General features: G+C 40.9%; 1 protein-coding gene across 4 annotated transcripts in view; it reads left to right on the forward strand.

Annotated features, from left to right (window-relative positions):
• Positions 1–9,913: 9,913 nt before the first annotated feature.
• The window catches only part of SLAMF1 (signaling lymphocytic activation molecule family member 1), a 34,857-nt gene continuing 30,263 nt past the window's right edge, over positions 9,914–14,507 (forward strand). For 2 of the 4 annotated variants that reach the window (XM_019718158.2, XM_019718160.2), the window contains exon 1: positions 9,914–10,976. In XM_019718158.2, the coding sequence (XP_019573717.1) occupies positions 10,901–10,976 (76 nt within the window). In that variant the 5' untranslated portion in view covers positions 9,914–10,900. Of the gene's footprint in view, positions 10,977–11,686; positions 11,834–14,507 lie in introns of those variants that run through there. The other 2 variants (XM_019718159.2, XM_074322150.1) reach the window with 2 other exon arrangements.

Below are 14,507 nucleotides of genomic sequence, written 5' to 3' on the forward strand. Positions count from 1 at the left end.
AGTCAAAGGACAGGTAGACTGACGTAAAACCCAAGAGACCTGGTTTCTGGTCATGGCTTCACAAAAACTGTTTCATGTAGCCTCTGGCAATTCCTCAGAGGTGTTAACCTCTAAGTCTCAGCTTTCTGAAGGTGAGATGAGAGAGTTAGAGAGGTGGCTTCTAAGATTTTTTTGTTTTTCATTTTCTCCAGATTATACCTCTTGTCTGAAATTCAGCTCTATATAATCAAGTAGTACTTGGAAATCTCCATTTGGATGTACCATAAATATATCAACTAAACATATTCCAAAACCAAAAACTAATCTCACACCCTTGCTCCCAATTTTGTTTCAAATTTCTCTATCTCCTATACTTCCTATCACAGAGAATGGCATTGCTATATGCCTGGAGATTATACCATAAGTCTAAAGGCCTTTGTATATAGGCCTCTCTCCTTCATGCCCCATATCCAAGCAATTGCAAACGCTGCCAAATCCACGTATGAAATAAGTCTTCAATGGATCTCTTTCTCTCCCACCTAATAGCCACTTCCTCAGTGGAGACTATCATTTCTTCTAATCATCTCCCAGCCTCTAGTTTTACCTAAATCTCTCCCACACTGTGGCCAAAATAATCTTTCTTTTTTTTTTTTTTTTTTTTTACACTGGGGAATATTGGGGAACAGTGTGTTTTTCCAGGACCTATCAGCTTCAAGTCAAGTCGTTGTTTTCAATCTAGTTGTGGAGGGCGCAGCTCACTGGCCCATGTAGGAAACAAACCAGCAACCTTGTGTTAAGAGCTCACACATCTAACCAACTGAGCCAACCGGCTGCCCATGGGCAGCTCAGCTCAAAGTCAAGCTTTGTTTTCATCCTGGTTGTAGAGGGTGCAGTTCACTGGCGCATGTGGGAATCGAATTGATGATGTTAGTGTTATGAGCACTGCACTCTAACCAACTGAGCCAATGAGCTGCCCCCAAAATAATCTTTCTAAAGGAGAAATTTGATCAGGTCACTTACCTGCTTAAAACGTTTGGTGAATCCTATCAAGAGAATGAACAACTTTCCTAGGATCTATTCAACTATTTGTATGTGAAAAGTTTTCATCAGGTGGGAGGAGGAACATTGCCTCCTGTCAGAGGCCTAGGTTTAGTAGGTCAGGTATTCTTAGGAATGAATGAAAGACAAAACAACAAGGAAGAGAAGGGAACTAGAAAATACTGACTGCCTAGGCTATATCATATACTGTACTTTATATACACTATGTTGCTTTAACACTCAAAAAAATACATGAGATCTCTTAGGTCAGATTCCCCTCAAAGTAGACTCTGAGATGAAGATGCATGTGCAGGACATTCACTGGGAAGTACTTATAGAATCAATGCCTGTGGGAAGTAAAACATGTAGGATTGAGCAGAGGGAGACGTTGAACTCAATACAGTTGCAACAAAGTCCTAGCTGACTCCACAAGGAGCTCTGGAACTGTGATACCCGTTAAGAGTTGCTCCCAGTTGAGGCAAAGCAACTGGACTTTTATATCCTTTCATTGACCAGCTTACCAGTCATTAGATGTGGGTGGCCCTCATGGAAGGAACTGGCTGAGGGCAGCTGCTGAAGAAGGACTCAGCTGAGAGCTGTTAGTCACCAATGCATCCAGCACCTGGGGCGAGATTGCTTTGCTGTTCTGAGATCTGAGCTGCATGTCATACCATCCACTATACGAGTAACTTGTAAAACACTATTTTATAGATAAGAAAACTGCGTTTCACCAAAACTGAATTATCCTACCTGATACAAGTACTGAGTGAAACCTCTGTGGTTCTAATTCATATTTTTCTGACTCCATGAGCCCTTGGCTACATATACTTCTGAAATTAGAAAAAAATTCATTAGCATAAAGTCAAACTTGAACCCTCAGGTATTTGGATGGTAGTACAAGCTGTCACACACATAAATCCTTAGAAGAAGAATTAGAGCTGAGCAATAGTTTGGACAAGTATTTAAGGTCCTAAAAGAGATTTCTGAGAACAGACAGGGCAAGTATCAGGGCCTGTGGGGCCTCAATGTGAAATTCAGGACAAGGACAGCAAGACCACGCTTAGGGTAGGCCCAGGATGGGTCTTCGTAGAATACTGGCAGCTGCAAAAGCCAGCAAGGCAGCAATCACAGACCTGGCTGGGCCAGTGGCTAGAGTTGGCCCAGGAGTTAGAGAGCTCAAAGGGCTGATGGAAATGGGACAGAGGGAAGGGCAGAAAGAGAGAGTCAAAGGTCAAAATGGAGGCAAGAAGAGGACAAGAAATAGCAAAGTGAAGAGTCATAGATACTTAATCATAAATAGACTAGGGGCGTGGAGCCCAGAAAGGATGTGATAGAATGAACGGGTAGCGCCACAGCTGTTCTCTTCCCCTGGTCTCTCCTTCTTGCCCCTGGATATGAGGGGCTCTGATAATGGCTTTGCTACATAGGCGCATGTATCCCAGGCCAGTGTAGCAGGAGGTGATAAAGTTTATATTCAAGTGTTGCCCCTGCTACTTATTTACTGTGTGACTTCAGGCAAATTATTTAACTCTCTAAACCTCAGTTTCCTCATCTGTGAATTGGGGGTAATAATTGTAAGGTCTAGATCTGCTGCAGAGCTCATGGGAAAAATAAGCTGTTTCTGTTGTAGAAATCTCATATTCTTCCCCTCCATGACCTAACACACTTGTGTGAGCAAACCAAATTCAGAACCCAGGCTCTTAAAGTTAATTCTTGGATTTTAAAGAGCTAACTAAGCAGCGTAGGAAGCAACATGTTATCTTTCTCCTAGTCCTCCATCCCAGTATGGAAGTCTTCCCCAGGTGGAAGAGTGGACACTCTGCGATGCAGGGGGAGTATCTGCAGATGCCTGTGGGAGGGTGTAGCTGGAGCGAAAGCTGAGAAGGACAGATGAGTATCAGGGTGCCATCTGAGCATGCAGGATTTCATATCCCAAACCTTGGCCCAAATGAGACCAAGGCTTAGCATTTTAATGGCCTTTATCGTGGTTGTGTCATCAGAACTGGGAGCTGGGAGCCATCCTTCCTAAAGACAACAAAACAGAACTAGAGGCCTCCTCTTAACTGACTTATTTACTCAGAAAAATTTCTTAAGAAGGGACATGCTCTGTTATCTTACTTAACAAAGCAAAATTTAGAAACAGTAAATCTGAGAAGGAAGCCTGTCTCTGGATATGATCTGTACCTCTTTTACCCCATAGAATGCCTTCTAAAACTTAACATTTTAAACTATCTCATGATCTGCACTTGCTCTGTTTTCAAGGCAAGATAATTAACACAATATTCTTTAAGAAATTTCTGCTCATAAAACTAGACAACAGCATATAATAATAGATTTTTATGTATTACGTTAAATTTTAAATGTATGAAAGTGTATGCACACCAGTCATTATAGTTACAAATGTGCTTATGGAATGAGTAGCCTATTGAGGCAAGAACATACTTCTCTTAGGCCGCTGTGCAGTGAGGAGCGATGCTTCCACAGCCTCTCCCTGAGTACCAGCATCGTGACTGTAATTATTATTGAAATTCACCCCACTACTCATTTTGATACCCAGAGGCATTTTTTTACTTAAATTTTATAATACAGCAAAAGAACAAACTGAGGTGACCAAATCCACCTTACAGAATGAAAACTTTATAGGTATTTTATACAGTCACAGTTAAAACAATAACTGTAACTGCTGTACTGTGTGATTTTCATATTGACTTCAAATCCCTTCACACGTGGATTTTGCGAAACTGAATCAAGTGTGGTTAAGGGTTCACTTCATATTTTCATTCTGTTTCACATTTTCTGTTCTGATTCTATTTTTTTTTACTGTTCCTGTTCTGTTTTATATACTGAAATTTTTTCTTCTGTGAAATGTGATAGTCTGCTGAGAATTTTTGATTCCTTTATTACAGGGCTTTTAAATACTCATTGCAGAAAATCCACCACTCTGTCTTCAATTACTAAAAGTTCTTAATGGCCCATAATGTGCTTTGTCTTTAATTTATGCTACAGAGCTACTGTTGACTCTTAAGGGGAAGCCCAAGAATGATGTTCATATCTGGGGCACCGGAAGCTTTCTGTTCCAGGTCTCCTAGGACAGTCCTTAATCTTGACTACTTCCTGTACATCACCAGACACACCTAAATGAGGTTCATTATTTAATCACTCATGCCTACCTTTAAGAAACCATGAAAATGGTAGACACCAAATACCAAATGACTACCATGATAGACAGTGCACTGAACACCTTGCTTGCATTAATGTCATTTAGTTCTCCCAACAACACTATGAGATGGTTCCTCATCTTAACTGTTATTGCTGAGGAAAGAAAGGCTTAGAGAGATTAAATAACTTGCCAAAGGTTGCAAGATTTCATGATTTATAAATAACAGACCTAGGCCTCTCTGACCATAGAGCCAGAGTTCTGAACCAGTCTACTCTAGTGCCTTAAAAAAAAGATTTAGAGGAAGTCTGAGAACTTGAAAGCAGTTGTGGCAAGATTAGAAAACTATGGAATATTGTTTTGCTTTATTTTTTTAAAAATTTCTTCAATGCTGTATTGCATTTGCAATTTTAAAAAGAGGGGATGAAACTCTAATATTTAAAAATCCCACTTCCTAAATATCCTGCTCTTAACTAAAAATGATATCTGAGAAGTCATTCACACGGTTGATAATTATGTTAATGCTTGTATAATTACAGCATCAAAGGATGTTTAGAGTCATATTTTAACCCAATGGAATGGTTTTCTCATGGTTAGTGCTGAGGAAAGCAAGTGAATGGAGAAGAGGAAGCTATTGGACTTTCTCCATGTGCTTCATTTGGGACCTCCCTTCCCTTCCCCCCCAATTTATTGCTTTCTCCAATGATCCAAGCTAGAATTTTTCACTGAAGTTGTCTAGTCTATAGCTTGGTTTCCCAAACTACTCAAGTATCTTAACTTTCCCTCTTCCCTAGATTCACTTCATGTCAGCCCACCTCATTGGTGTGACAGGGCAGGGATCCCTGTTCTGGGCTCCATACCCGGTTCATAAACGTCTCAGAGAATCATTGAATGACCTCACGGAGCATGCAGCTCCCACTTCCCCAGCTGTCTATGTCTCCCAGGGAAGTGCTGATTGGTTAGAGACTATTCAGAGAGAAAGGAATGAATCCTGCTCCTCATCTGACTTTGTAGGAAAAGTGTTCAGAGGACTTGCCAAAGAGTCTTCTAGAACTGCCAAAGAGAAGGCCATAGCTCAAGTTTTGTTTGGACAAAGAGGTTGACAGTGGTTGTCCAGGATTTCTAGGGTACTTTGCAAATTTTTGTCATATTTATTACTCTAAGAAGGTAGATCAGCACTATGGGAGGCAATGTTTGATGCACAGAAAATGTTGGAGGCTGATGACTCAACAGCCAATGTAACCAGTTCCTAAACCCTGGTCCTTCCTAGGAGTGGAATGGTATGGGCATTTCTGTGTCTCTAGCAGCTTGTGCCAGTAGAAAGCAGGCTAGCAAACTACATGGCTGCTATATAGGGTAATTTGAGGGGTACTAAGAAGCACCCCCCGCCTCCTCTGCAACCCCACAACCCTACCAAGAATATTTCTCAAAGAGCTCTGGAGAGTGCAGGGAAACAGGAAGTTCAGGGTCAATCTAGGGAAGACCCCAGAAGGGGAAAGATCCCCCACACATTTGTTCCAGGATCTAGAAGGACGGCAGGAGCATAAGTGAAATTGACAAAGAGTTTGGGGTGAAAACCCTCAGATTACAGATGCCATGGAATCTCTTCTCAACCTCTCCACTTCTGTGCTGTGAACTGGATCTGAATCCTGGAGGAAGCACTGAGGTGGGAATCTTGGTGAAGGCAAGGCACTGCCAGTAGGCATCTTCACAGGCCACACTGGGCCATGCATGCCCCCAGCTCCCTTCCCTGGGTCTGGGTTACTCACATCCATCTGTTCATGAAGATCACTGGATGACATGATGTTGGGTAAAGATGTTGAGTACAACCTGGGCCTAGTTCTGAGCTAAAGCCACTTCATAGTCTAGTTTTCTTCTCTGTCTCCCCTCAACTCAACCCCTACAAACTCATCCCACAACAAGGCTGTCTGGTTGACTGGTCTGCTCAGCCCCTGTGTCAGACACCTGTCCCTGTGGACTTCCTCATCTCACCCAGCAGGGCTGACCCCAGGGTGTTTTTCTCAGTGCTTTCCCCAGACCAATTTTAGGCTCTGTAACCAGGTCTCCTAGGAGATGTTTCAGAGTTTGGGGAAATTTTGTATTTTCATTTTTGTGTGTGGGGTTTTTTTCATTTGTTTGTTTGTTTGTTTGTTTGTTTGTTTTACTTATCCAGATAAATGTGCTCATCATGGGTTCCAAGTGGCCAGGTGGTCTGGCTTTCCTCTCAGTGATCCTTCCTTGTGGGGTTGGCTCATGTTATAGGAACCTCTGGTCAGAGGCCATGATGAGGACAGTCATTGGCAGGGAAGCCAGGATGCTCAGGGGCAGCCCAGCCCCAGGCACCTTCAGGCAGGACACTTTGCCTCTTCTTGCCATAAAGTATCAGGAAAAAGAGTAGCAAGTCTTAGGGAGATGTTACACCCTCCTATTTAAGAGTAGGAGATGGCCTCATTGTACAGCCCACTTGAGAGTGTTTGGGGAAGGCAGTTTTCCACAGACATGGGGTCCTCCTTGACCTCAGGGTGGGGCTCCACATAGCTGTAGGGAATGGAGTGGTGTTTGTCACAGATGATAGAGATGAGGGGCAGGAAATTGTGCTCAGCCAGGATTCTCCTCTTGCCCATGCCTGTGTCTGTGCCAGAGGGGATATTTCATGGCAAATAGGCTATTGGCCAACATGAGTCTGAAGATTGGCCAAGCTTCTCACCCAGTATAATAGAAGTGGTATGGTGAGTGGATAGAGTACGGACTCTGGAGTCACATAATTCAGGATTTGAATCCAATCCTTCCATTTTTTGGCTCTGAATCATTAGAAAAGTGATTTAGCATCTTTGTACCTCAATCTGTAAAATAGTGATAATTATGCCTGTTTTTTACTGTTACAAAGATTAATGGAATAATGTACATGGAAGCCCTAGACATCTAGGCAGTTCAATTAATGGGATTTTCTTCCTCCCTACTCTCTTGAGTATTCATGAGAGTAATGAATACACTCCAGCAAAAGAGAAAGAAGTCTTGACCGAGTCAGGGTTCCCAAGTTTGGTCCAGGCCTTTCCTTACACCACCACCAGCTCTGCCTTCATCATTGAGCTGTTACAAGGATCAAATAAAATAGTGAATGTGAAGGCTTTTGAAAATGACTTTGTAAGTACAAGGCATTATCACCTGCATATCTTCTGTTATTGGTCTGTCAAATCTGCTCTTATAGCTGATAAAAGCAGCTTGGTATACGAGGTAAAATAACTGTAACCTTGGATTAGTCACCTTGCCCCTCAAGTCCTGTATTAGTTTCCTGAAGCTGCCATAACAAATGACCACAAACTTTGTTAGTTTAACTGTAGGTTTTGTAAATATTCTTAATCAAATTAAGGATAGTTGGCCAAGACTTTTTTTAAATCATGAATGAGTGTTCGATTTCGTCAAATGCTTTTTCTGTATCTGTTAATATGATCATGTTTCTTTTTCTTCTTTAGCCTGTTGACATGATGGATTATTTGATTTTCAAATTGTTGAACCAGCCTTGTGTACTTTAGATAAATCCTACTTGGTCATAGTGATAATTCTTTTTATACATTGTTGGATTCTATTTGGTAACATTTTGTTGAGAATTTTTGAATCTATGTTCATGAGAAATATTGGTCTGTGGTTTTCTTTTCTTGTAATGTCTTTATCTGGTTCTGGTATTAGAGTGAGTTAGAATACGGAATAGAATGAGTTAGGAAGAATTCCCTCTACTTCTATCTTCTGAGAGAAATTGTAGAGAATTTCTTCCTTAGAGGATTGGTAGATTGCACCAGTAAGACCATCTGGAACTAGTGCTTTCTGATTTGATTATTAATTATTAAGATTATTAATTATTTGATTACTACTTATTAAGATTATTAATTATTGATTCAATTTATTTAATAGATATATGCTTATTCAGATTGTGTATTTTATCTTGTGTGAGTTTTGGCAGGTTGTGTCTTTCAAGGAATTGTTCCATTTTATCTAGGTTATCAAATTTTGGGCATAAAATTGTTCATAGTATTCCTTTATTATCCTTTGAATGTCCACAGGCTTGATAGCGATATCTCCTCTTTCATTTCTGATATTAGTAATTTGTGTCCTCTGTCTTTTTTTATAATTTAGCCTGGCTAGAGTTTTATCAATTTTGTTGGCTTTTAGTTTCATTGATTTTCTCTATTGATTTCTTGTTTTCACTTACATTGCATTCTGCTCTAGCTTTTATTATTTCTTTTTTTTTTTCCTGCTTATTTTGCTCTTCTTTTTCTAGTTTCCTAAAGTGAAAGTTTAGATTATTGATTTTTGGTCTTTCTTCTTTTCCAGTATATGCATTCAATACTATAAATTTCCCTCTAAGCACTACTTTTGCTACATCCCACAGATTTTAAGTTGTATTTTCATTTTGTTCAAAAATTTCTCGAACTTTTTTCTTTGACCCATGTGTTATTTAGAAGTGTGTTGTTTAATCTCTGTATATTTTGGGATTTCCAGTATTTTTCTGTTGTTGATTTCTAGTTTAATTCCATTGTGGCCTGAGAGCAGACATTGTATGATTTCTATTCTTTTAAATTTGTTAAGGTATATTTTATGGTCTAGAAGATGGTCTATGTTGGTGAATGTTCCATGTGAACTTTAGAAAAATGTGTATTCTGCTGTTGTTGGATGAAGTAGTCTATAGTTGTCCATTATACCCAGTTGATTGGTGGTGTTGTTGCGTTTCACTATATCCTTACTGATTTTCTGCCTGTTGAATCTGTCCATTTCTAATACAGGGGTGTTGAAGTCTCAAGTTTTAATAGTAGATTTGTCTATTTCTCCTTACAGTTCTATCAGGTTTTGCCTTGTGTATTTGAAGCTCTGTTGTTAGGCACATACATGTTAAGGATTGTTATGTTTTCTTGGAGAGCTGACCACTTTGTTACTAGGTAATATTCCTTTTTTTCTTTGATAACTTTCCTTCCTTTGATGTCTGCTCTGTCTGAAATTAATATAGCTACTCTACTTTCTTTTGATTAGTGTTAGCATGTTTTTCCTTTTCCTATCCATTTACTTTTAATCTATACTTATCTTTATATTTAAAGTGGGTTTCTTGTGGACAACATATAGTTGAGTCTTGGTTTTTCATTCACTCTACCAATCTCTATCTTTTAATTAGTTCATTTAGACCATTAACATTCAAAGTGATTTGTGATATAGTTGAATTAATACTTATCATATTTGTTACTATTTTCTATTTGTTACTATTGCTCTTTGTTGCTATTATTGCCTTCCAATTTATTGCTGCAGGTAGTGGTTTTAATTTAGCATTTTGTGTTATTTGATTTTCTCTCTTTTCTTAGTATATCAGTTATATATTTAAAAAGAAAATTTTAGTGACTGCCCTAGATTTTGCAATACACATTTACAACTAATCCAAGCACACTTTCAAATAACACTATACTGCGTCATGGGTAGTGTGAATACTTTATAACAAATAATCCTAATTCCTCCCTCCTGTGTCCCTTGTATCACTGCTGTCATTTATTTCACTTATATACAAGCATATATAAGCATATACATACATAAGCACATATAATTGAATACATTATTGCTATTATTATTTTGAACAATGTGTTATCTGTTAGATCAGTTAAGAGTAAGACAAATGAAAATTTTATTTTACCTTCACTTATTCCTTCTCTGATGCTTTTCCTTTCTTTATATAGATCTGAGTTTTTTACCTATATTATTTTCCTTCTCCCTAAAAAACTTCTTTTAGCATTCCTTGCAAGGCAGAACCACTGGCAACAAATTCCCTCAACTTTTGTTTGTCTAAGAAAGTCTTTATTTCTCTTATTACCTTAATCTCCTTAGGGAGGCCCACTGGAGAGTGCATTTGACCTTTTAAAATGGACTTCAAAGACACTAGCCTGGTTTTTGAAAGTTTCCTTTGAGCTCTGGTAATAACATCTTCCCAGTGTTTCATTCTTATAGCAAAACTCATTGAAAAACACACTGTATTTCTTCTGTCAATTCCAGTCCATTCTCCGCAACAAAAATTTAGAAACAAAACCTCAAAAATAAAGGTGGGTCCTCCAAACGTAGCACAGGGCTCACTAGATCCTACCACATTATACCCAGCAGGGAAATTGGGTTTCTGACACTGATCTGCACTTACCCACCCATTTCTCTGTGACTTTGGCACCCAGACCTGACTGCATGTAGGGATGTCTGAAATTATGGACCAAAGCAAAAATAAGAGGTCCATCAGCTCATTAAACTTTAGTCATCCAAGTTCTACTTTGAACTAACTGACCCAAATTTGGGGTTGGTCTGACAAAATTTCATCTTTTCTTTGCACTCTAAGATGAGTTACGAGATGGAACTGCCCAGAGAACTTGGTGCCCCTTTCCTGGAGACAGCTAACAAAGGGAGGAGGGGAGCATATTTTTGCTCACAACTAGGGTTTGGCCGAGGTGACCACACAGCTTCCTTCCCGGCTCTAGTAGCCGAAGCGCCTGACTTGAACTTCTTGGGAATAACAAAGTGATTTAGGGCCTGAAAGGAGATGAGCAATCCTCAAGACACAAAAAGTCCCGTAAGACAGGAAGCCTGCTGGTTCCTTATGCATAAACTAGACAGCAGAGGCAGCACTGGTTGATACAGAGTTTGCTTCTGCTGTTGAGTCTTCAAGAAGCTGCCGGGCTCCTCACCAGGTCCTTTTTCTTTTCTCACTGGCTGATGGATCCCAAGGGGCTCTTCTCCTTGAACTTCCTGCTGCTTCTCTCACTGGCTTTGGAACAGAGCTGCGGAACAGGTGAGTGTTCATGTGTTTGAGTCCCACGATTACTTGCCACAGAGGAGAGATTAACGCCATGGATGGAGAGAAGACGCAGGAGTTGGGGTCTGTGGTTCAGTTTCCTCTTTCTTAGGGACTGGCTCTGAGTTTCGCCTGCCTCTTTCAAAAAGGAAGGAACATTGTGAGTTCCTGGGCCCCTGGGTTCCAAGGCAGAGTGCCACCAATCCTTGTTTCCAAGGAAACCAGGAGCTCTGAGCCAAAGGCACTGGTCACATTCTAGACCAGGCTCTCCAGGGTGAGAGGTTCTGGTCAGTTCTGGTTGAGTGGTTGGTTTTGCGTGGGTATCCTTCTGGCAAAGACCTAGGCTACAGGCCTGAGCTGGGGAGATGGAGCTCTGGGAGAAGATGATTCCTACACCCATGTCCTGGAAGGGGATCCTTACACACACAAGATGACAAACCAGAAACATGATCCAAGAACAAGAAAGGGCTGTAGTAGTAAGAGGGGGTGGAAATGAAAGTCCCAGGCATTCAGTTGAGAACACGCAGTGGCTGCAGTGTGGTCATACTGGTGGCTACTTTCCTGGAAGGGAAGGGTCCAAGGCAGCAAGAGAGGGAGAGGCCAGGATTACTACTGCCCAGGACTGGTTACAGTGAGTGGGAAATGCAAATGGGGAACCCTCAAGGTCAGGGCAGCTTCAGTGTAGGGCCAACCACACAGCAGAACATTCACATCTGAGCTCTGCTCTTGTCTTCCTTGTCTTCTTCCGAAGGCAATCTGATGTTCTCTGTTTAGAAGTATCAGGGCTATGAAAAAGGTATTGGAGAAAGAGAAAACCAAGCAAGAAGTGGACTTTGGGCTCACTGTGGAGTGGGGTGAGAACCTGTTTTCAGCTTAAATGCCTTGGGACTTTGGTTAGACTGTGGGAGGCAGCCTGGAGCAGAAGCAGCATTTGGGAAGGGGGGAAATCCTGAAGTTCCGGTGTTTTGCGCTTGGGTTTTTCAAGACCGCAAATCCATTATGGCCTTTTCCAGGAAAAGCCCAGAGATATGCTAGGGATGTTGGAGGGGCTGCACATGAGGTCTATCTTTTGCCAGACTCCCAGATGAAAAGGTCCTTCCTGGCCCCACTTTTCTTCAGAATCAGGCCAACCCATGGCTCTTGCTGCCAGATGTCTAAGAGAGGAATAATTGAGTTCAGGACTCAGAAAGCCAAGTTGAACCACTTTAAGCCATCACAGGGAGAGCCAAGTCTTCCTGGGTGCACCTTATTTGTCACACCCCCATTTTTGGACTACTTCTTAGTGACTACAGGAGTGATGTGTTTAAATAGTGGGTTGGACTTTGCCATCTCTGTGTTTGCTTGCCTCCTGGCCCATGGTGTTTCAGGAGCTGCTGACAGCTGTTCCACTGAAGGCAAGGCTGAAGCCTCTGGTCACTAGTTAGTGAGAAACAGCCCAGCCCCATAGGGCATGTCTACCCAATCACCAGCAGCTTCCTTCCTTACATTCCATCTTCTCTGAAATACATACAAATTTTTTACAGTGCTTTTATTTTTAAATACACACCCTTTTGTGAAGCCCCAGTAAAACCCAGACAGAAATGCTTTGTAAATGGGACAGGTCACCCATGACAGATTGACAGATTTACCCAACCAAGAAGCCCAATTCTTGTAAAATCAGTACCCTTTCCCTCCTTATGTCTAGTGATCTCACCTTCCAGTTCCCAGTCAGAATGATAAAAATCAAAAAGTCCACATGTTCTTTCCCTCAATAAAGTGAATTTTCCATTTCCCCAATGGTATTATTTTTTAAATAGAATTTATTTTTAGAGCAGTTTTGGGTTCACAGCAAAATTGAGGGGAAGGTACAGAGATGTGTTCCTACCCCCACACATGCACAGCCTTCCCTATTATTAGCACCCCCTCACAGTGGCACATTTGTTATAGTTGGTGAGTTTACCCCAATGGGATCTTTTATTCCTTCATGCAGGCCCTCCCCACCTACTTTACACGCATGGGGGAGAAGCAAGTAACAAGTAAATGTGTTCACTGGCCCATTTTATCCCAAGATGTAGATCTAGGCACTTCTGTTTCTCAAAAGCTTTAATACTGTGATATAATGCCATCACCATTACTGTCTCCAGTGCTGGAATGGAAATCAGAACATCAGGGCTATTTGGTTTTATCTATTGGTTGACCTTGGACAGTCCCATTCAGCAGCTGTCTATTAAGGACACATGATGTGGCGGGCATTATGCGAGGTATGGGGGAAGCAAGACGAACAAGCACAGCCTCTGCCCAGCACCTGACACATTGTCTGTGTATGACAGCTCTTCCACAAATGTTCGTTGGATGAGTAATAATAGTATGTACAGCACGCTTACTATATACCAGGCACTGTTCTAAGGGCTTTATGTGTATTATTCATTTAATTCTGATTCCAACCCTATAAGTTATGTGTTGATTATGATTGCCATTATAATTTTATAAGAGAGCCACAGAATAGTTTAGCAGTTTCTCTGCTGGCACATAGCCTAATTCCAGAGGCCTCAACAAATAAAACTGGATGAGCTTATGTTTAGGGAAGGGGGGATGCTAAAATTTGTATCCAGGTCCTAAGGTTAAAATTGGAATATGCTATCTATAACTGAAGCATGTCAGTTGATTTTAAGTGAGATGAAATAAACTGAAGTATAGGAATTCTCAAAAGATGAGAGAAGTTGTAAAACCATAGAACAAAATACAAGGCATATGGAAGTATTTGATCTGAAATTTGGAAAGTGAATAGAAACTTCTTTTCATCATGTAAGTGTTCATTTAATTTTTTGTTAATAGTTTGTTGACTAGAAGAGTATCACGTACATCTATAAAACTTCAACAATACAAAAGGGTATAGAATGGAGACAAATCTTCCTTCCACACTCCTCGCTGGAGGAAAATACTGTTACCAGTTTCTTGCACATTCTTCCAAATATATACATCTTGTAGGTTGGTTTTTTATAGGACTTGAAAAGAGTACTCTAGATGAAGGCACAAATGCAGAGGTGAAGTGTTGTGTGTTCAGAGGAAACAGTACATGGTCTGTTGTGCTTGAAACCTAAGGTTCAGAGCTAAGGCATTTGCGTCCCCTCATCTGGCAGGTGGGGAGAAGGATCCCTGTCATTTCCCTGCATATTATGTCTCTTAGGGACATTATAAGGAAAACATATTATGGTTTTGGAGAGAGGAGAACTTGGACTCTGTTGTCACTTGTTCATTTATTCATTCATTTGTCTCATTCAGTTGTTTCATTCTCTTGGGTAACAAGGATTTGTGGAGTTCCCACTATGTCACATGTGAGTGTTAGGATTATAGCAGTGAACACAATAGTCACGGTCTCTTTTCTTGGAAGCTTATAATTGAGTGAGGACGCCAGGCACTGAACCAAAGTTCAAAGTGGGATGAGTGATATGGAGAGATGCAGAGTACACTGGAAGCACATGGCAGGGAAACCTCATCTCAGCTGGGGGTCAGAGGCAGAGACCTGCAGGATGGAAGGCATTAGTCAGG

This window comes from Rhinolophus sinicus, linkage group LG17 (assembly GCF_036562045.2).
Source record: "Rhinolophus sinicus isolate RSC01 linkage group LG17, ASM3656204v1, whole genome shotgun sequence".
NCBI lineage: Eukaryota > Metazoa > Chordata > Mammalia > Chiroptera > Rhinolophidae > Rhinolophus > Rhinolophus sinicus.